At 43.8% G+C, this 24,316-nt stretch overlaps 1 protein-coding gene across 6 annotated transcripts in view; it reads left to right on the top strand.

Annotated features, from left to right (window-relative positions):
• The first annotated feature begins 17,675 nt into the window (after window positions 1–17,675).
• Window positions 17,676–24,316, top strand: part of ARNT2 (aryl hydrocarbon receptor nuclear translocator 2) — a 100,699-nt gene continuing 94,058 nt past the window's right edge. For 2 of the 6 annotated variants that reach the window (XM_075858157.1, XM_075858156.1), the window contains exons 1-2: window positions 17,677–17,887; window positions 18,835–18,895. In XM_075858157.1, the coding sequence (XP_075714272.1) occupies window positions 18,865–18,895 (31 nt within the window). In that variant the 5' untranslated portion in view covers window positions 17,677–17,887; window positions 18,835–18,864. Of the gene's footprint in view, window positions 17,888–18,834; window positions 18,896–22,257; window positions 22,443–24,316 lie in introns of all 6 variants that reach the window. The other 4 variants (XM_075858161.1, XM_075858160.1, XM_075858163.1 and 1 more) reach the window with 3 other exon arrangements.

The raw sequence follows: 24,316 nt of genomic DNA, 5'->3' as shown, positions 1-24,316 counted from the left end.
CCCAGCTTCTTTCACTGCACAATCACACTGTAACAATGGGCTGGAACAATGAGAAGTGTATGACACTGATTGGTCACTGATTGGTCAGCGTTATACACTTCTCTTTACAACGCCCAGTTGGTAAAAAGTAATAACACGCCCAGTTGTCTATTAAGAAACAAATTAGCATAAATGTAAAATTGCTCATAACTTGCTTTTGAAAATGAACGTTTTTCAAAATAAAAACCACCGTTGTTATCTACATTACAGCGCCGATCAGATTATGTAGGAGATATAATGTGGTGACAGAGCCTCTTTAAGTTATTTGCGGAATGCCTAAAAGTAGTAGGGTCAGACTTCAACATCCCACTCAACCCCATTATTGACTCTACTAGCAAGGTACATGTGTCCTATAGAGCAGTGGCGAGACTTCACAGGGTGCTCACTGACTTACATACAGATGCGTGGAGACATCTCCATGCGAAAACTAGGGATTTTTCTTATTATTCTATTGCACACCAAGTGTATACCAGACTGGACTATATATTCGTGTCTGATAGTTTTCTCTCTATGGTACTAACAGCTGGGATGGGTAATATCCTCCTCTCCGACCACGCCCCAGTGTTTGTTTCTTTTAAACTTGACAGTGTTCCGAAGGGAGACAGACTGTGGACGCTGAACAACTCAATTCTAAGTGATCCTAAGCATTCTTCTGTTATACAAGAAAGTATTCAGAATTATTTTTCATATAACTCTTCACCAGAAATATCAGACACTATTAGGTGGGAGGCACACAAAGTGGTTCTGCGGGGAGAGCTCATATCCCTTTGTACACATATTAAAAAACAACGATCGGCGAGACTTAATTCCCTAATTTCAACAATATCTTCTATTGAGTGTACACACAAACGTACGAAGGCTGTCGCAGTTCAGGCAGAGCTTGTAGATCTCAGAGAGGAAGTTAAAAATATTCTGAACATTAAAACTGCTAAAACATTTCATTTTACTAAATTTAAGCACTATGTGCATGGGGAAAGGGGTAACAAAATAATGGCCGCATTACTCTAAAAACAACATGAGAAGTCCTTCATATCTGAGATTCTGACTCCCTCTGGTGTTACAGCTACCAAGTCAAGAGATATAGAGCAGGCATTCACTCACTTTTTCCATGATCTTTACAACCTTAGCACAGACTCTAACTTATCGGTTAATTTAGCAGAAGGCACGAAGGCGTTTTTAGATAGACTTAATCTGCCTCAATTTACACCGGATGATAAATTATTGCTTACCACACCCTTTACCACAGAGGAGCTTCATAAAGTTCTCCAAACAATTCCGTCAGGCAAGAGCCCTGGCCCAGATGGGTAGACGATCCAATATTATAAGACATTTTGCTCTGTCCTGTTACCCCATTTCACATCCCTATGTAATTCTCTGTTGAACGGTGCTTTTCTGACTCACCAGTCTTTGGAAGCTCATATTACGGCCTTACAGAAAGTGGGTAAAGACCCTAAGCTATGTAGCAGCTATAAACCTATCTCATTGTTAAACACGGACCTTAAATGGTGGGCGAAAGCTTTAGCGTCTAGATTAGGCAGGCTCTTGCCCAAACTCATAGGTCCAGAACAAACTGGATTTGTTGGGGGACGACAGGGTAAAGATAATATGACGAGAGTCGTCAGGTTGGTCCAACACGCACAATCATCCCGTACCCTGTTGTTACTTCTTGGCACGGATGCCGAGAAGGCCTTTGACAGGGTGAGCTGGCAGTATATGGCCGCCACTCTGTCAAAATTTGGGATTCCTCCCGAGTTTACACAAGCTATATTGACACTTTATCACCAACCCAGTGCTAAGGTTATAGTAAATGGCATACTGTCGGACTCCTTTAAGATTTCAAATGGTACTAGGCAAGGTTGCCCCTTATCGCCTTCGCTTTTTGTGATGGTGATGGAGACACTAATTCAGAGGATCCGTCAGGATGACAGTATTACTGGGCTAAACATAGGCCAATTTATACACAAAACTGCGGCACTGGCGGACGATCTGCTGCTACTGGTGACTAATCGTTTACCTCCCTTTGGAACATAACGCAAGCCTTTACGGAATTTGGTCTCTTATCAAATTTTAAAATTAATTATAGCAAATCCGAAATCCTCAATGTATCGGTACCTCAATACTTGATTTCGAAAGTAGCCCAAAACTCTCCATTTCGATGGCCTTCAACCTCGATCTCGTATTTCGGCATTTCTATACCAAAACATCCCTCTCTTCTCTATAAACTTAATTATGTCCCTATGTTAGCATCCATCAAACACCAATTAGACTCCTTAACACTTCCGTTCATGTCTTGGATGGGTAGGAAAAACTTACTAAAGACTTTTATAGTACCCAAAATATTGAACCTACTTCAGACACTACCAATATGGTTACCTAATTCGTTCTTTCTGTCAATGAGAAAAATATTTTCGAGCTTCCTATGGAACAAGAAAAAACCCAGACATAAGCATATACAATTGATTAATTCTGTCAAGATGGGATTATCTGACATTCATATATACTACAACGCTAATAATTTGAACAGATGGCTCTTGCTACAACACCCCTCTCAGCCTACTTTATATACAGAGCTAGAACATACTCTAATGCTGGGATGGGAAAAACGTGGCCTGTGGAGTCTCGCAAAAAGTTAGCATCTGGATCACTGCTCTAGTGTTCTCCTGAAGGGTACTATACTTGTATGGCAAGACCTGCATACCAAATTGCATTTGCTCAACCTGCTTTCATTACAAAGGCCTCTCAGTCTGGTTCCTTGCTATCTACGCCAGAACTCCAAATTAATACCTGATCCCTGGGATATTCCACATCACATCAAAGCCTCATCACTGTTAACAGATAACCCCCAGAAGACTGCCTCATTAGCATTTGATAAATTAGTTGAGAAGCCTCGAGACTTCCTCTTTAAGCATAATTTTATAAAGAGTTGTGATGCTTTTCTCCACTCCTTGCCAACTCAGACCTTTCCTCAGCTTTGGCCAGCTGGAACCCTTTCGAATTCTGTCCTTCCTCTCAAGCTACTATCCACCACATATAAAAACCTAATCTCCATAATCTGTCCACCGACACCAGTGTACATAGAAAAATGGATGAAAGATCTCCATATCACATTGAAAGAATCCAAAACTAGATTTATACCGTCAAATGCACTAGGTTTTTCTTGATGTACTAGAATACTAGAGTACAAGCTATTAACCAGGTGGTATAAAACGCTGGTGGTCTTGCACGCTATAGATAGCGCTGTTTCGGATTTCTGTTGGAGATGCAATAATTCACGGGGTACCTATCTACACATTTGGTGGGAATGTCCACTTATTGTACCCTTTTGGCAACAGATTGAACGTAAGATCAACCAAATATGCTCTATGACTCTACAACTAACACCAGAGTTAATTTTGTTGTGGAAACCCACTCCAGATTTTACCCCTAAGGAGCATTTCTTACCCACTTTGCTGATTACAGCAGCTAAATTACTTATACCAGCTTTCTGGAGATCCACGATACCTCCACAAGTGCTTCAGTGGGAAGCTAAAGTATCAGAATTGTGCCGGTTAGAGGAATTAGCGCATTGGGAATTGTTGACTAGACATAAATATCTTCTAATATGGCTTCCATGGATTGAGCGTGATACTCAACATTATACTCCGGTTGTCTCCTCCTAGAGATATATCCCTTATCTCTCTTTTACTTTTGCACTCCGGATTGAGGTCCTAGACGTAACATTATACCTGTATACTGCACCATTCATTGATGTTCAGATCCACACACCTCAGCTGATGACAAATAAATGTGTTTTTCCCCTTTACCACTACTACTACAGGGGGTATAAAGTTTTAAGTGTCTATGGATGTATTTTGTGTACTCTTTGGCTATGTTCACACGGGGTATTTTGCCGAGTTTTTTGACGCGGAAACCGCGTCGCAAAACTCGGCAGAAACGGCCCGAGAACGCCTCCCATTGATTTCAATGGGAGGCGTCGGCGTCTTTTTCCCGCGAGCAGTAAAACTGCCTCGCGGGAAAAAGAAGCGACATGCCCTATCTTCGGGCGCTTCCGCCTCCGACCTCCCATTGACTTCAATGGGAGGCAGGAGAAAGCGTATATCTCGCTGTTTTATGCCCGCGGCACTCAATGGCCGCGGGCGAAAAACGGCGCGATACTTGCTGTTCACACGGAGTATTTTGGGGGAGGAATATCTGCCTCAAAATTCCGTTTGGAACTTTGAGGCAGATATTCCTCCCCCAAAATACTCCGTGTGAACATAGCCTTACAGTGTCTACGATGTGCTTTGTACTTCTTCTTGTTAACAAATTCATTTGGTAACTAGCTGACCAGATAATAGACCCTACCTCCCCCTCCCTCCCTTTCCCTTACCCTAATACCCTGTTTCCGTTTTTTCATTTGTTCTAGAATAAGGAAGTTATGTGCATTTATGTTTGTCTCAAAACGTTTACTTGCCATAATGATAATTGATTTATGTCATCCTTCTTTGCACTTTCTCAACTCAACTCCATGATTTGGAGAATGTATCGATGTATCATCTAATCATTTATGCTTTGAATGACCTTCATGTAACATGTTACATATGTTTTGCATGTTTTGATATGCTTTTGGAAATCTTTAATAAAAACAGTTTTGAAATAAAAAAATAATAACAGTGGTGTAGCTATAGGGGTCACAGCAGTCGCAATTGAAATCGGGGCCCCAAAGCCAGAGGGGCGCATGGCCCCCCGCACCACGTCTATCCACTGTTACTGTAGTAACTGGGGCCTATCTAGTAAACTACATGGGCCCCTGTAACTACAGTAATAGTATACTTAACCTCCTCGCTCCTGAGTCGGGTCCGTGCACTGCAAAGGTCCTGACAACTTTCAACGTCATGACATCACGACGTTATGTGCGCCGCTGAGCGACGACAGGACCTGCTCTGCGCACGGAGCCGAAGAGGACACCGCTTAGGAGTGTAAGTATAATATTGATGTCTTCTGGGGCCCTGTATCTAAGCCTACCATGTGGTAGACTTAGATACAGGGCCCAGCAGACAGTATCACACATGGTATCACACATGGTATCTATGCCTATCATGTGTAATACTGTCCGCTGGGCCCTATATCTAAGCCTAGGGTGTGATACTGTCTGTTGGGTCCTGTATCTAAGCCTATCATATGTGATACCGTCTGCTAAGCGACTGTATCTAATTTTAATCCAGTGGCATAGCTATAGGAGTCATACTTTTCTAAAATTTTGCAAACATTTCAAAAATTCAGTTTTCACTTTGTCATTATGGAGTGCAGAATGATGGGGGAAAATGTGAATTTTTTTTAATTTTATCTCAAGGCCCCATCATAACAAAATGTGAAAGAAGTGAAAGGGTCTGAAGACTTTACAAATGCACTGTAGAATTGCCATGAAGGAATTAATGTGTCATGCGCTGGCTTGGTGGGTATATAAGGTGTACGATAGGCTGTCTGAATGAACATATATAACTCGTTATTGCCATGGGCAAAAGGGGCGATTTATCAGAGTTGCAAAAAGGGATGATTATTGGCTTTCAGGCCAAGGGTGGCAGTATTTCTCAAACAGCGCAGTTTGTGAACTGTTCGCATGCTGCTTTGGTGAAAGTGTACCGTGAGTGGACACATGCCACCATTGGGAATAACAGACAAGGAAACTGCGGAGCACAGCATGCCATTGATGTGAGAGGTGAACGTCAGCTACGAAGGTGCGCAAGGGCCGAACGACACGCTACAGTGGAGCAGCGCATCGTGAAAATCAACTAGGCGCTACCAGACTTGTGTCTAAAACAACATTTCAATGAAGCCTACTGCGTATGGGGCTCTGAAGCAGACAGATGGTCACTGCTCCAATGCTAACAAAAGTGCATCGGAAAAAAAGGCTTTAATTTGCACGGCAGTATCGGAATTAGACCACCGATGATTGGCAAAGGGTTGCCTTCTCCGATAAGTCACGTTTTCTGCTTCATCTAGCGGATGAACATTGGCGTGTCAGGTGAGAAACATCAGAGAACAAACACCCTGCAACCATTGCTGGAAGAACACAAGTTGGTGGCGGCAGCATTATGATCTGGGGAATGTTTTCATGGCATTCTCTGAGCCCACTTATCCATGTGGAAGGCGCTCTGAAACGATTTGGGTATGAATCCATCGTTGCAGATCAAGTCCACCCATATATGATGCTTGTCTTCGCTGGGGAAGATGGAATCTTCCAGCAAGAAAATGTGACATGTCACACGGCTAGAAATGTCCGACAGTGGTTGGAAGAGCACGACCAAGACTTCCAAGTACTTCCCTGGCCCTGTAATTCGCCAGACTTGAACACAATTGAGCATCTGTGGGACCACCTTGATCATCGTGTTCTCTCTATGGATCCTCCCACACGCACCCTCCAGCAAATGTGGGATGAAGTGCAATCAGCATGGCTCCAGATACCAGAGACAACCTACCAGCACCTTAGTGAGTCGCTCCCTGCCCGTCTAGCTGCTGTCCGTGCTGCACATGGCGGTTACTCTGGATATTAGCTGGTAGTTATAATAATGTGACTTGACTGTGTATATATATAAATACACATCTTATGTGGTGCAAAACATATGTATTGGGGCTATTGCCCTTGTTTTCTTAAGACCCTAGCAACGAACCCTGGCTGCTAGTGCTGCATCGATGAGTCACTTAGGAGACCCAGCGATGAAATTGAAATCTACATGCTGTCGGCTCGAGGAAAACTTTTGCAATGGGGCCCATGAGCTTTTAGCTACACCCCTGGGTACTAATCAATACATGTAAAGCATTGAGACCCCCTTCTATTAGCCGAAGTAGAGAGCTGCTAAGAAAGGGTGGCTCCCAGTCTGGTGGACTGCATGATTGCCATTTCATTTGAATGGCCAAGATGTAATACAAAATTTTCCATGACCACTCATTTGCAGGCACCTTTCTTCCAAGACCCTCTCCCTCCATAATCTTTATGAACCTGAAATAGCATAGAGAAATTTGGAGGGGCGAAAGGTATTGGCAAGGACCGGAGAACCCACTGGCTTATTTTTCTTAGGGTCCTAAAAAAGCAACTACAACACTGCAATATTGAATAATTGTCTTTGGTCATTCTTGGTATTAAAGAGTATTAGAAAAAAGAAAAGCCTGTCTGAAATTGCAGCAGAAATCATTTATTAAATGGGCAGAATAGAGGGTGGATACATGTATTTTCTTCATTAATATGTCATGTCTTCTTACTATAATGGTTTGACATTTCTAAAGGGTTTTTCTTTCAAATTAAAAAAGATAAAGTGGCACGGAAATACATGTCCCTTAGCTGTCGTGTTGGCAATTACCATCATACACAAGCCCCTCATGTTACCTACCTCCCTGACAAGCTCAGAAATGAAGAAGGCGTTATTAGTTATTATTGTGAGGAGATAAGATAGGGTCAGGGATAGCTGCTATAACCTTGGGGCGCTCTTTTCAGGGCATAACCCCTGGCTGTGAGTTACTTTAGGGTAACACAGGGCAATTTTTGGGATGCAGCTAAGAATAACAATGACCTGTGATCTGTGCCTCCTACTGGACATGTGTGCTCAGTACAAACATTTTTGGGACACATGTCAACCGTTATATTTGGGAACTTCTACCTCATTGTTTTGTTCCATTAGGGGAGAATATTCATCAGTTCTATCCCCTATTTAAATCATACCAGAAAAAGTAAATTTTTAGGAAGAGATTTTATTTTTAACCCAGTAATTAGAAAGAATTTTCACATCGTGTAATAGCTTTTAATGTTCCATTCTATGAACAGAGCTATAGGTACCACTCATATTGGAGTGTTTAACCCCTTCCCTCTTTAGCCACTTTTGACATTCCTGACAGAGCCTCATTTTTCAAATCTGACATGTTTCACTTTATGTGGTAATAACTTCGCAATGCTTTAACCTATCCAAGCGATTGTAAGACACATTGGACTTTATGTTACTGGCAAAATTTGCTCGATACGTTCAGTATTTAAATGTGAAAAACACCAGAATTTAGCGAAAAATTACAAAAATTAGCATTTTTCTAAATTTAAATGTATCTGCTTGTAAGACAGGCAGTTATACCACACAAAATTGTTGCTAATTAACATCCCCCATATGTCTACTTTAGATTGGCATTGTTTTTTGAACATCCTTTTATTTTTCTATGACATCACAAGGCTTAGAACTTTAGCAGCAATTTCTCACATTTTCAAGAAAGTTTCAAAAGGCTATTTTTACAGGGGCCAGTTCAGTTGTGAAGTGGCTTTGAGGGCTTTATATATTAGTCACCCTATTTTAAAAACTTCACCCCTCAAAGTATTCAAAACAGCATTTAGAAAGTTTCTTAACCCTTTAGACGTTTCACAGGAATACACCCCTTGAGGAAATGATCTAGGGGTATAGTTAGCATTTTGACGCCGCAAGTTTTCTGCAGAAATTATTGGAAGTAGGCCGTGAAAATGAAAATCTACATTATTTCACAGAAAATGTAGGTTTAGCTAGTTTTTTCTGATTTCCACAAGGACTAAAGGAGAAAAAGCACTGCAAAATCTGTAAAGCAATTTCTCCCGAGTAAAACAGTACCCGATATGTGGTAATAAACGGCTGTTTGGACACACGGCAGGGCTTAGAGGGAGCTCAAATGTAGCAGGAATGGTTTGTGGAGGCCATATCACATTTGCAGAGCCCCTGAGGGACAAAACAATGAAAACGCCCAAAAAGTGACTCCATTTAGGAAACTACACCCCTTGAGGAATTCATCTAGCGCTGTAGTGAGCATTTTGACCACACAGCTGTTTCATAGATTTTATTTGAATTGGGCAGTGAAAATAAAAATTAAATTTTTAGTCCAATAAGACGTAGCTTTAGCGCAAAATTTTTCATTTTCTCAAAAAATAAAGCAGAAAAAGAACCCCAACATTTGTTAAGCAATTTCTCCCGAGTATGGCAATACCCCATATGTGGTTATAAACTCATTTTTGGGCAAACAGCAGGGTTCAGAAGGGAAGGAGTGCCATTTGGCTTTCGGAGTACATATTTTACTGGATTGGTTTCTGGTCGCTATATAGCATTTGCAAAACCCCTGTGGGAACAAAACAGTGGAAACCCCCCAAAAGTGACCCCCATTTTGGAAACGACACCCCTCAAGGTATTCACCTAGGGGTGTAGTAAGCATGTTAACCACGCAGGTGTTTTGCATAAATTAGTGTGCACAGGATATTGCAGAGTGAAAATGGGATTTTTCAATAGATATGCCAAAATGTGGTGCCCAGCTTGTGCCACCATAACAAGACAGCTCTCTAATTATTATGCTGTGTTTCTCGGTTTTAGAATCACCCTACATGGGGCCCTAATCTTTTGCCAGGACATTCGACAGGGCTCAGGAGTGAGAGAATACCATGCGAAATTGAGGCCTAATTTGGCGATTTACACAGAATTGGTTCACAATTGCAGAGGCTCAGATGGCTCTGGATCTACCCCCCCCCCCAGAAGTGACCCCATTTTAGAAACTACACCCCTCAAGGCATTTATTAAGGGGTGTAGTGAGCATTTTCACCCCACAGGTCTTTTCCATAAATAAATGCGCTGCGTATGGTGCAAAGTAAAAATTAACATTTTTCCCCAGATATGCCAATTCAGTGGCAAGTATGTCGTGCCCAGTTTATGCCACTGTAGACACACACCCCAAAAATTGTTAAAAGGGTTCTCCCGGGTATGTCGGTGCCATATATGTGGAAGTAAACTGCTGTTTGGGCAAGCTGTAGGGCTCAGATGGGTGGGAGCGCAATTTGGCTTTTGAAGCGTAGATTTTGCTTGGTAGTAGTTTTGCTTGAGTATTACTGGTGCTTCCGTTTATAATGTGGGGGCATATGTAAGCTGGGCAGAGTATATCAGGGGCATAGTCAGGTGGTATAATAATGGGGTAAACAATAAAATAATCCATAGATGTGTATTACGCTGAAGCAATCATTTCTGCACAGGCCGGTGTCGCACTGATAAATGGTGTCTTTACTTATCCCCCTTTTGGTCCACACTCCGCACCTTTGCAGTTTGGGGAATTTTGCTAGGAAGTGTTATCCTGGTATAATACGGGCACCCTCGCTTCTAGCAGATATGTTTGGGCCCCCCTTCCTGGTTCCCTAATTTTAGGGCCCCGATAAATCGCCTCTTGAAACAGACAAACTGTTCCGCTCTGATCTGCACAACTGCATATTTTTTTTATTTCCTGGCTTTTTGGAGCCTTAACTAATTTTATTTTTTCATAGACATAGTGGTATGAGGGCTGTTTTTTTGCAGGACAAGCTGTAGTTATTATTGGTAGCATTTTGGGGTACATGCGACTTTTTGATTACTTTTTATCCTATTTATTAAGTACAGTAAAAAATAGTGTAGTACCGTGTTAGCCAGAGACAGTATGAAATGTTAAATACTTTTGTGTCAAAAAAGACAAAAGTATAATAGGTATGATACCTTTATTGGCTAACCATAAAAGTTATATATGCAAGCTTTCTGAGCACAGAGGCCCCTTCTTCAGGCAGTTTACAAATGAATGACTTAGAAAAAAGCACATGTACTAATTGTCTTTGTGTAACATCTAAATGTTGTGCTTTTTTCTAAGTCATTCATTTGTAAACTGCCTGAAGAAGGGGCCTCTGTGCTCTGAAAGCCGCAGATATAATTTTTATGGTTAGCCAATAAAGGTATCATACCTATTATACTTTTGTCTTTTTTGACACAAAAGTATTTAACATTTCATATCCTATTTATTGAGAGGCAAGGTGACCAAAAAACAGCAATTCTGGCATAATATTTTAGGGCTTTTTTTATACAGCGTTCACCATGCGTTATAAATTACATGTTAACTTTATTCTGCGGGTCCGTACAATTCCGGCGATACCTAATTTATAGGACTTTTTTATGTTTTATGTTTTGCACAATAAAATTACTTTTGTAAAAAGAATGTATTTTTTCTGTCACCAAGTTGTGAGAACCATAACTTTTTAATTTATTGGTCGACGGAGCTGTATGAGGGCTTGTTTTTTGCGGGACGAGCTAAAGTTTTTATAGGTACCATTTTTGGAAATGTGCGACTCTTTGATTACTTTTTATTTCAATATTTGTAGGGCAAAGTGACCAAAAAACAGAAACTCTGGTATAGTTTTTTACGTTTTTTTTACGCTGTTCACCGCGTGCAATAAATAATATAATATATTTATACCTCAGGTCGCTACGGTCACGGCGATACCAAATACGTATGGTTTATTATTATTTTTTCAATAATAAAGGACTTGATAAGGGAGCAGGGCGATTGTGTTTTATTTGATTACTTGGAACTTTTATTATGTTTTCAAACGTATTTTTTTCACTTTTTTGACACTTTTTTTTATACTTTTTGTTACACTTTTTTTCAAGTCCCACTAGGGGACTTGAAGGTCCAACTGTCCGATTTTTTTTTCTAATACATTGCGCTACCTATGTAGTGAAATGTATTAGATCTGTCAGTTATTCACTGACAGCAAGCCGATTAGGCTTCGCCTCCCGGCGGGGCCTAATCGGCTTCCGTAATGGCAGAGCAGGAGGCTATTGTGTCTCCTGTTGCCATAGCAGCAGTTGCCAGTCCTGATTGCCTGTCAGGGCTGGCGATCTGCTAGCAACCGCATCCGATCGCTGCATCTGAGGGGTTAATGGCAGGGATCGGAGCTAGCTCTGGTTCCTGCCCTTACAGGTGGATGTCAGCTGTAACATACAGCTGACTTCCACCGCTGATGATGCCGGATCATCTCCTGAGCCGGCGCCATCTTGCCGGCGGCTACGGAAGCCGTTCAGGCTCCGCCGCAGGGTGGAGGCTGCAAGTTTTCCGTGCTAGGCAGACCGGGAGACCAGTATTAGGCCTCCGGTTGCCATTGCAGCCACCGACACCCCGGCGATTTCATTGCTAGGGTTTCGATGAGCTGCAGACACCTTAAATGTAGCCGTCGCTTTTGACGGCTGCATTTAAGGGGTTAATGGCATTTAACTTCGGCCCCCGCCGTTACAACAGGATGTCAGCTGTCAGATACAGCTGACATCCGGGGACGATGGCACCGACTCAGCTTCTGAGCCGGTGCCATGCATTTGTCATAAGTATACAACATTTTGCGGGAAGCACTGGCTTTCCATGTCGTGTACTTACGACAAATGTCGGGAAGGGGTTAAAACTGTGTGGCAATGGAATTACTTATTTCTTGTTGCTTATACAGCGCCAACATATTCCGCAGCTCTCTACAGAGATTATTAACATTCACATCAGTCCCAGACCCCAGCTGGGGCTCACAATCTAATTTCCCTATCTCAAACACACACATACTGGGGACAAATTCATAGGGAGCCAATTAACCTGTAATCGGTATGTTTTCGTAGTGTGGGAGAAAACCCACGTGTAGAACTTACAAACTCCAGCAAATGTCCTATGGTGTTTCATTTAAAAAATTTTCCAAGTAAAATAATGATGGATACTACATAAAATAATTCCTCTTAAGAAATGTGTTGTTGCTTACATAATAACAGTAATGTATTGGTCTCGTACTGAGTGAGTGGGTACAAGGCGGCCTTAAACTTATTCATACAATTGCAGTATAGAGTAATTAGTTTAAGGGGGTTTTCCTATTACGGTAAACAGGGCTAAGCGTATGTTCCCACAGGCAAGGGGCGCTGAAGATTTTTTGCAAAAGAAAATCTGTAGGGGAATCTAAAAAAAAAAACACGGTAAACCAGTGACAGAAACGCAGTGATTTTATTTGCGGATTTAGCGTGGAACATTGATTATAGCAAACTTTATGCATTTTGTACTGCGATTCTGCTGCGGAATCGCTATGCAAACCACAACATAACTTCACTTGAGATTTTTAGTTCAGAATTTATGTTCCCAATTGAAGTCTATGAGCCAAACACCCAGCATCTCCACAAAGAATACACAGCATAATATGAGATTCTGTGGCTTGAAAGTCTCACCGCAGAACACTCCGCGAACAACTTTTCTGCTGTCTTATTTCCGCAGTGCAGGCCTGATTTTTAAAATTGTATCCACTCTGCTGCTGCAGTAAATGCTGTGGAATTTCCACACAGAATTCAGTTGCGGAAATTCCGCAGTGTTTACATTGTGTGGGCACCCAGCCTAAGGCCCCATGCACAAGACCGTACAAAATGTCCGTAATTGCGCACCCTAATACGGTCCGCAATTACGGACCCATTCAGTTCTATTGGCTCCGGACACCTTTCCATATCGCTACGGATAGATGTCCGTGCTGTAGAACTGTGCCGGGAATTATGGAGCATGTCCTATTTTTACTTTGTGTGGGAGAACGGCTTGAAAATGCGGGCAGCGGCCATCGGCAGCCGGCCGTGTACATGAGGCCTTAGGCTCCATGCACACGACCGTATTTTCATCTGTCAGTAAATACTGTCCATAAATACGGTCTGTATTGCATCCGTATTTGATCAGTATATACGGATCCGTAAAAAAAGAGGGAGGCTGCAAATGATGTCATTAACATGTTGCCTAGCAACGCTTCTGTAAATACGGACGGTTTACGGATGCACATCCGTAGCCGTCCGTCTTTTACGCAAGCTTCTATAGACTTCTATGGGAGAATCCGTGCCGTAATTACTGACAAGAATAGGACATGTTCTATCATTTTTTCAGCATGGACACCCAACAGTAAAAATACTGAAAGGTGTCCGTGGCCAATAGAAATGAATGGGTCTGTAGTTACGAACCGTAATTACTGATGAAAAATACAGTCGTGTGCATGGAGCCTTAGGGCTCATGCACACGACCGTAGTGGTGTCCACGGCCCATGATTTGCGGCTCGGACAGCCGCGGAGCGTCATCTGTGGGCCGCCTGGAAATCACGGGCCGTGCACATGGCCATGTACATTTATTTCAATGAGCCCGGACCGTAATAAGACATGTCCTATCTTTTTGCGGACCGGGCTGCCGAGCAATGCACGGACCAGAGAAACCACGGTCGTGTGCATGGGCTCATAGAAATGAATGGGACTGCAATTCACCGGCAGATTTTCGCGTGAATTGTGGCCACAAAAACACGTTCGTGTGCATGAGGCCTTAATCTATGCATAATCTAAAAATAAACATATTTGTAATATGGTTCTATTTTTCGGATACTGGTTTCGAATTTACGCAGACAGCCACGGCAAATTACTGTCCCGGGACTTGTCCCAGCAACTGCTACATTCAATTGTATCTGTGTCCTCAGGACAGAGATACAATTGAATACTATGGTAGAGCAGGAAACTATCCGCTTACTGCTCTGCCATTCACTCCTCCTGGAGCGCCGGAATCCTCGGCCAATGCGTTGCCAATGCCATGTCCGGGGATTCCGCTCATAGACGGAGCCCCTGACTCAATATAAGGGCAGGGCACTTCCTGCAGCGCAATCCCCGGCCAGAGCATTGCCGATGCTCTGCCTCGGATTCCGCTCATAGACGGAGCACCCGACTTCACTGTCCATATATGGACTGTGATGTCAGGAGCAGAGCGGGAGTCCCAGGCAGAGTGCTAGAATCGGCTCTGCTCCGGAACTAGGCTGGGGAAGCCCCTGACATCACTGTCCATGTATGGTCAGTGATGTCAGGAGCACAGCTGGAGTCCCGGGCAGAGTGCTAGTAGTGCTCTGTCCGGGACTCCTGCTCTGGGGTTGCCTCTGACATCACATTCCGATCCACGAGGATCCCCTGACGTCACTGTCTATGGTTAGAGGAATCCCCGGCCAAAGCGTGGCATCTACAGGGGGGCTGTGTGGCATCATCTACAGGGTGGCTGTGTGGCATCATCTACGGGGGGCTGTGTGGCATGATCTACAGAGAGCTGTGTGGCCCTATCTACAAGGGGGTCTGTGTGGCTCTGTCTACAGGGGGCTGTGTGGCACTAGATGCAGGGGGGCTGTGTGGCACTATCTACAGGGAGCACTGTGCTATTATCTACAGTTGGTACTGTGGCACTATCTACAGGGGGCTGTGTGGCACTATCTACAGGGGGCACTGTGCTATTATCTACAGAGGGCAATGTGGCACTATCTACAGGGGGGCTGTGTGGTACTATCTACAGGGGGCACTGTGCTATTATCCACAGAGGGCACTGTGGCACTCTCTACAGGATGGCCATGTGACACTATCTACATGGGGCACTGTGGAATTCTGTACAGGAATCACTGCGTGGCAATAACTACAGGGTGCAGTGTGTGGCAATAACTACAGGGAGCAAGCAGTGTGTACAGAGAGCACTGTGGCATTATCTACAGGGAGACTGTGTGGCTCTATCTACAGGGGGCTGTGTGGCACTATCTACAGGGGGGCTGTGTGGCACTATCTACAAGGGGGCGTTGTGGCACTATCTACTGTGGGGCTCTGTGGCACTACCTACAGGGAGCACTGTGCTATTATCTACAGAGGGCACTGTGGCACTATCTACAGGGGGCTTTGTGGCGCTACCTACAGGGGGCACTGTGCTATTATCTACAGAGGGCACTGTGACACTATATACAAGGGGGACTGTGCTATTATATACAGAGGGCACTGTGGCATTATCTAAAAAAGATGTGTGCCACTATCTACAGAGGGCACTGTGGCACTATCTACAGGAGGGCCATTTGGCACTATCTACAGGAGGCACTGTGGAATTATGTACAGGAAGCAGTGCATGGCAATAACTACAGGGTGCAGTGTGTGGCAATAACTACAGGGGGCAGTGGGTACAGAGGGCACTGTGGCACTATCTACAGGGGGGCATGTGGCATTATCTACAGGGAGACTGTGTGGCTCTATCTACAGGGGGGCTATATGGCACTATCTACAAGGGGGCTGTGTGGCACTATCAACAGGGGGGCTCTGTGGCACTACCTACAGGGAGCACTGTGCTATTATCTACAGAGGGCACTGTGGCACTATCTACAGGGGGCACTGTGCTATTATATACAGAGGGCACTGTGGCACTATCTAAAAAAGACATGTGTGCCACTATCTACAGAGGGCACTGTGGCACTATCTACAGGAGGGCCATGTGGCACTATCTACAGGGGGCACTGTGGAATTATGCACAGGAAGCAGTGCGTGGCAATAACTACAGGGAGCAGTGTGTACAGAGGGCACTGTTGCACTATCTACAGGGGGGCCATGTGGCATTATCTACAGGGAGTAGTGTGGAGCACCATCTACAAGGGGCACTGAGTGTGGCACTATCTACGCTGGTTTTTACACTACCAGTAATGGTCAGCACATATCGCCAAGCCCTAGTGATAAAGTGAGGCATCACCTGCCTGTAAACAGCCAGATAACCAGAGAGATACCGGCCACCAGAGTAGTTGTCAGCCAAACTAGTGCAGACATTTTTGTTAGTTTATTTGCATGCAGAAATTCGGGAAAGCCACACCCATCAGATAAGCCACGCCCATAAGTCCCACCCACCAAATAGGCCACACCCTAAGTGTCACTGGAAAAAATAAAAAAATGTTGTAGTGCATCCTGATACCCAGGTAAATGACAAACACGCATGATGTAAAAGAAAATGTGATTCATCTTTCCAGCCCACATTCTTCCACTGCTCCATGGCGCAGTTCTGATGCTCACGTGCCCATTGTAGGTGCTTTCTGCGGTGGATATCTGGTCAGTATGGATTTGTTCATTTGAATTATGAAAGTCAAAAATAAAGAAATCTTCATTCACATATCGAATAAATTATATTTCCCCGATAATCCTTATTCCCAACCAACCACCCCGATGAAATTAAGAAGTTAAAAAAGTAGGAAATTAATTTAACATCCATAATGTAAGTATTAGCATTTTAGCCACAAATCACGCTGTTATGGCCCCACTCATGGGCTTAGAAACTTCTACATAGAATTGGTCCCCCATCAAACACAACGCTAGGGAGACTGCGTCAATGGCTGAACGGTGTATTCCAATAATAAATGATAGAAGAGACATCCAGTGTCGCATGGCGGCATGGAGCTACACGATCAATCCTTCACCACCACAGATCTAGGTCATTAAAGGGGACTTCTCAGTTTAGGGGTTTTCTCCGGGATCCTCACCTCTGGATTACTGCTGCGTCCCCTTCCAAGTTTTTCCCAACACTTCCACTTTACAGGGAATTGCAGAACAACCCTATTCACTGCACGGTGCCCTGTTATTTCCAGGATCAGTGGGGGTCCCACCAGTCGGATCTCCACCGATCAGAAAGTGATGGCATATCATTGTGATATGTTATCACTTTCTGTCTTCGAAAAACTCCTTACCCTTAAACCACTCCAGACCATCAGGGATATTATTAGGAATATCATAACTTTCGAATCCCTAAACCACCCTGTGCAAAAACATGTAATGTCCTGCATGTGGAAAGTTAGCAAAGTGAAAATTATGGGGGCATCAACAGATGAGGAACCTCCCCCCTCCCCACTCCCCACTCGTGCGGATGCCTATGCAAAGTCGTCGTCCTCTATTCACATAGACTTGCAGTTCTCTTTAGGACCCCTAGATGGCAGCAGAACGCTATTATACCCACAAGTTGCTGGTATAGTAGTAGTTGTAATCCCGTTGTGAATGGCTCTGCCAGTATGAAATAAAGGACGCAGTACCCTGCTCCCTCCTTCCCTCGGGGTTGCTATAGAAACGCCCCCTACATGGCCAGGGACTCACTTGTTGCTATAGCAACACCGCCAATTCTCCCCCTCCTGATTGCCCCCAGTACGGAGATTCGCAGTTCTCGCGGTATCTCCCCTGTCAGCTCCGGACACCGGCCGCACAAAGGAACCGGACACTGGGGAGGGGGAGGTGGCACCGTGAGTATACAGCGCCGATCTCCGTTATATGCAGTGATCGGGTCTTGTCCCCCCCAGTGTGAGCGAGCAGCCCCCCCCCCCGCCCCCTGCCTCATTCTCTGCTGTGTCCTTGTTCTAGGCACCTCAGTAGAGAACAAAGCAATCTAATATTATTACTAGTTATTATTATTAGCAGCTCTGCTACATCCTGTGCCCGATCTTCTCTGCATGGCACCCATTGCGAATCACCAGTTGCAGTCAGGAAATCCCATACTAGTTTCATGTGTGGACACCTATATACTCATGATCCGGGCTCATCTATCCATAGGGTCAATTGCAGCATTTTCTACATTGGTTGTGCTGTGATCTGGGGAGGACAGGTCTTGAACCTGTTGTTCGGCTGTCAGATTGTAAACTGCTGGAGTGCCATGATAAATATCACGCACATCTCCGACCTATTCGCACAATATTTGTCATATTGATACATGAGCTCTGTATTCTCCAAGGTGGTACTATAGGATGTATGTATTATCCATTGCTAAATCCAAGGCCGGCCATAGATATGATATAGATGTCACTATAGAGGGAGATAAGCGGCTGCCGGACATCTCTGACTCTTTATCTCAGGCATAACAAAGAATCGGACAGGTAAAAGTCCTTCTTTCCCAGTCCCTGCCAGTCATGCTCTCTTCATAGAGTCAGTGACTGGCACCAAAAATAAATGTCTATGCCCGGCTTAAAGAGTAGGCAGCCCATACGTGTCAGAACTACAAGCCCCAGCATGCCTGGCATGTGTAGGCATTTAGTATCATCAGGTTGCAGAAATCTTATGAGCCGTGTGTACTGTAAATAATAATACCAGCTCCATTCTTTTTCCGCACAATGACTGATTCGCGTCCACTCATCCGGAACGCTCCGCTTCACCGCTTTCTCCTTCTTTGCCGTTGATGTTTGTTAATTATTTGCAGGTATAATCTGTGCAGTTCTCACTTATAACAATGGCGACGCCAGCAGCGGTGAACCCCAGCGGTGAGTACTTGTCTCTATTTCTAATAATCTAGAAATGTTTGATGGCTGTATGATGAGAGATTTCCCCCCAGCCTCCTCCTTTATTACTAATTCCCTCACTATATATGTGGCAGACAGTCTTCTTTTCCTCACTGATGGTTTAGCTGCTTGTCGTTTATCATTCGATCCTTCCTGTAACAGAAATCAGCTCTCTGTACTGACTTTCTTATGAGATTGTGATCAGCTAGTGCCTATACACAGCAGCCAATTACAAGAAGCAGAACTGCAGTGTAAAGCATGGGGGAAGAGACAAGTAGCTTAAGCCACTGTTGAGACACAAGATATATTTGAGACTACCTAGGTCCTATTAGATAATGCAACTAAGCTGCAGTCACTAACCCTAGCTACGGTCTTAGGCCTCGTTTACACGAGCGTGATATACGTGCGTGCACCTATGTTAGTCTATGGGGCAGTGCAGACAGTTCGTGAGTTTTGCTCAGCGTGAGTCTGCTGAAAAAAAGTCACGACATGTCCTTTCTTTGTGCGCTGTTCACGCATCACGCACCCATTGAAGTCAATGGGTGCGTGAAAACCACGCATGCCGCACGGAAGCACTTCCGTGGGACGCGCGTGATTCGCACAACAGCTGTCAAACTCTGAATGTAAACAGAAAAGCACCACGTGCTTTTCTGTTTACAAACATCCAAACGGAGTGTCATAATGATGCCGGCTTCATGAAAATCTCGCAGCCGCGCATCATACGCTGATGACACACGGAGCTGTTATGTGCCTTTTGCGCACGCAAAACACCGCGTTTTTTGTGTGCGCAAAACGCACACGCTCGTGTAAATCAGGCCTCAAGGAGCAGAGCTAAAAATCTGCCTAGTAGCCCAAACTCTAGAACAGCAGGTAGGCATTACCCAAGCGAGCGTACTGATTGAGGCTGGCCATATACTTCAGATCAGCCAACAACAATATTCCCTGACTCTCCCATAAATAAACATGCTCGGATCAGCCAAGCATGCATATTTATTTCCATGGTCGGCTGGGGATAAGCAGTCGCCAATGAAATCTGATGGCGCTTTTCTCCAAAGCCACAAAGTAATAATAATAATCTTTATATAGCGCCAACATATTACGCAGCACTTTACAATTTAGAGGGAACGTAAACAGACAATATCAGACATTACATAGTGACAAAGCTCATTTACAATTCAGACTGGAGGATTGAGGACCCTGACCACAAGAGCTTACAATCTATGAGGAAATAAAGGAGACACAAAGTGTAACAGTGTTTGTTCTGTACAATAGTCCAGCCATTTTTTAAAGCTGCATGAGCCGGTCACCAGCCAGTATCCGTGTATGATGGACATGAAGGGAAGGAGTGTGAGGGAATCTTATTCTGATGACTAATTGGGCCAAGGAAAGGAGTCAGATTAGGGAATGTTATAGGCCTGTCTAAATAGATGTGTTTTCAGGGCATGTTTAAAACTGTGGATATTGGGAATTAATCGGATTGCCTGTGGTAGTGCATTCCAGAGGACTGGTGCAGCACAAGAAAAATCTTGGAGACGGGAGTGGGAGGTTCGGATTATGGAGGATTTTAATCTAAGGTTGTTGGCAGAATGTAGAGCGCGAGTAGGGTGGTAGACAGAGCTGAGGGAAGAGATGTAAGGAGGTGCAGCACTGTGGAGAGCTTTGTGGGTGAGAGTGATTAGTTTGAGTTTAATTCTGAAGGGGATGGGCAACCAGTGCAGTGATTGGCACAGGGTAGAAGCGTTGTTGTAGCGGTTGGTCATAAAGATGAGCCTGGCTGCTGCATTAAGAATAGATTGGAGAGGAGACTTTAGTGAGGGGAAGACCGACTAGTAATGAGTTACAGTAGTCAAGACGAGAGTGAATCAGAGCAACAATGAGAGTTTTGGCTGTTTCCACCGTAAGAAAAGGGCGGATTCTGGAGATGTTTTTGAGGTGAAAATGACTGGAGCGTGAAAGTGATTGAATGTGAGGAGTAAAGGAAAGATCAAAATTAACTCCGAGACAGCGGACACACAATCACTGGTGTTTTGTATTAGAGCAGGGGTGATGTCATGGGAAGAGGCATATAATTAGGTGTCATCAGCGTAGAGATGGTACTGGAAGCCAAATCTGCTGATGGTTTGTCCAATAGGCGCTGTGTAGAGAGAAAAGAGGAGCGGACCTAGGACTGATCCCTGAGGAACCCCGATAGCAAGGGGAAGAGGAGTAGCACCAGCAAATGACACACTGAACGAGCGGTCAGAGACATAGGAGGAAAACCAAGAGAGAGCCGTGTCTTTAACCCCTTAAGGACGCAGCCTAGTTTTGGCCTTAAGGCTCAGAGCCCATTTTTCAAATCTGACATATTTCACTTTATGTGGTAATAACGTCGGAATGCTTAAACCTACCCAAGCGATTCTGAGATTGTTTTCTCGTGACACATTGGGCTTCATGTTCATGGTAAAATTTGGTCGATATATTCAGTGTTTATTGGTGAAAAATTGCAAAATTTAGAAATTTTTTTGAAAAAATAGCATTTTTCTGAATTTAAATGCATCTGCTTGTAAAACAGACGGTTATACCACCCAAAATAGTTACTAGTTCACATTTCCCATATGTCTACTTTGGATTGGCATCGTTTTTTGAACATTCTTTTATTTTTCTTGGACGTTACAAGGCTTAGAACATAAACAGCAATTTCTCATATTTTTAAGAAAATTTCAAAAGCCTTTTTTTTAAGGTACCTCTTGAGTTCTGAAGTGGCTTTGAGGGGCCTATGTATTAGAAACCCTGATAAAACACCTCATTTTAAAAACTAGACCCCTCAAAGTATTCAAAACAGCATTTAGAAAGTTTTTTAACCCTTCAGGCATTTCACAGGAATTAAAGCAAAGTGGAGGTGAAATTTGCAAATTTTATTTTTCTTGCTGAATTTCAATTTTATTCATTATTTTTTCTGTAACAGAGAAGGTTTTACCAGAGAAATACTACAAAATATGTATTGTCCAGATTCTTCAGTTTTTAGAAATGTCCCACATGTGGCTCTAGTGCGCTCGTGGAATAAAGCACAAGCCCCAGAAGCAAAGAAGGACCTAGTGCATTTTGAGTCCTCTTTTTTATTAGAATATATTTTAGGCAGCATGCCAGGTTTGAAGAGGTGTTGAGATGTCAAAACAGTAGGAATCCCCCAATAGTGGCCCCATTTTGGAAACTACACCCCTCAAGGAATTCATTTAGGGTTGTTGTTACCATTTTGACCGCACAGTTTTTTCACAGCACGTATTTGAATTGGGCTCTGAAATGAAAAAAAATGTCATTTTTTCAAATAAAATGTCATTTGTGATCAAAATTTCTTATTTTCACAGGGAACAAAATACCCCATTTTGTTGCCCAATTTGTCCTGAGTGCGGCAATACCCCATTTGTGGTGATAAACTGCCGTTTGGGCTCATGGGAGGGCTCAGAAGGAAAGGAGCGCTATGTGTTTGTTGGAGTACAGATTTTGCTGGATTGGTTTTCGGGTGCCATGTCGCATTTGCAGAGCCTCGGAGGTATGAAAGCAATGGAAACCCGCCAGAAGTGACCCCATTTTGGAAACTACACCCCTCAAGAAATTTATTCATGGTTGTTGTTAGTATTTTTACCGCAGTTTTTTCACAGCACCTATTTCAATTGGGCTGTGACATTAAAAAAAATGTCATTTTTTCCAATAAGATGTAATTTTTTATCAAAATTTCTTATTTTCACAGGGAACAAAATACTCAATTTTGTTGCCCAATTTCTCCTGAGTGCAGCAATACCCCATTTGTGGTGATAAACTGCCGTTTGGGCTCATGGGAGGCCTCAGAAGGGAAGGAGAGCTGTGTGTTCTTTGGAGTGCAGATTTTGCTGGTTTGGTTTTCGGGTGCCATGTCGCATTTGCAGAGCCCCAGAGGTATCAAAGCAATGGAAACCCACCAGAAGTGACCCCATTTTGGAAACTACACCCCTCGAGGAATTCATTTATGGGTGTTGTGACCATTTTGACCCCATAGTTTTTTCACAGAACTTATTTGAATTGGGCTGGGAATGAAAACAAAATAATTTTTTTCAAATAATATGTATTTTTGTCTGAAAATTTCTTATTTTCACAAGAAACAATACCCCCTGTTGCGCAATTTGTTCTGAGTGCCGCAATACCCCATTTGTGGTGATAAACTGCCGTTTTGGCCCATGGGAGGGCTCAGAAGGAAAGGACAACCATTTGGCACACTGGGGATTTTCTAGTGCGAAGTCATGTATGCAGAAGCCCCTGAGGTACCTGTACAGTTGAAACCCGCAAGAAGTGACCCCGTTTTAAAAACGACACCCTTAAGGCATTCATCTAGAGGTGTAGTGAGCATTTTGACCGGAGACATACACCCCATAAAATGTAATGTGGGTTCTCCTGGGTACGGCAATATCCTACATGTGGCTGTTGTCAGCTGCCTGGGCACACAGCAGGGCCCAGAGGGGAAAGACGAGGGGGGATAAGCTGTGCGGAGTGCATCAGGGTAAGTAAAATTGGGGTAAATTATAAACCAAGGGATGTATGATAAATTTTAAAACTCTTTCATACAGAGCTCTGGTTATTCGGGACACGTGTCACATTGATATATTGTGTCCTCCCTTATCCCCCTCTTATAGCAGACTTTGCACCTCTTTTGACTTTTTCCCTTCTTGTCAGTTTGGGGAACTTCTCCTGGAAAGTGTTGCCGCCCTGGTACGATGCGTGTGGCCCCGCTTCCAGAAGTACTGGGTGCCCCCCTTCTTGGTCCCTAAAGATTAGGTTCTTGATAATCACCTCTTGAAATTCCAGGAAAGTTCCCCTCTGGCCTGCACATCGACGTAGCACGTACGCATTGTACAAAGCCATCTGTATGATGTGCCCGGCCAGCTTCTTATACCACACCGCATGGCACTGTAGGGCTTCAGGGCTTGATCTTACAAGTCCATCCCTCCCATGTACCTATTGTAGTCCAGGATGCAGTCTGGTTTGGGGGTGGCCTTTCCTTCATATATCCTAAACCTGTAGGTATACCCTGATGCACTCTCGCACAGCTTAGACATCTTCACGCCATACCTTGCCCTCTTACCCGGCAGGTACTCGCGGAATTGAACCCTCCCTTTAAAATGTACCTGGGACTCATCAATAGAAATACACTTCTCGGGGGTGTATTTTTGGGAAAACCGGGCACTGGAACGGTCTAATAGGGGTCTCCGTTTATACAAACGGTCAAAACTGGGGTCATCTCGGGGTGGGCACGGCTCATTATCAGTATAATGTAAGAAGCGAAGTATTGCCTCATTTATTTATTTTTTTAGGTTCCAGTTCAGTTCTGAAGTTGCTTTGAGGGGCCCATATATTAGAAACCCCTATCAAACACCCCATTTTAGAAACTAGACC

The sequence above is a fragment of the Rhinoderma darwinii genome, chromosome 3 (genome assembly GCF_050947455.1).
Source record: "Rhinoderma darwinii isolate aRhiDar2 chromosome 3, aRhiDar2.hap1, whole genome shotgun sequence".
Lineage (NCBI taxonomy): Eukaryota > Metazoa > Chordata > Amphibia > Anura > Rhinodermatidae > Rhinoderma > Rhinoderma darwinii.
This window is presented reverse-complemented; position numbering and strand designations above follow the sequence as displayed.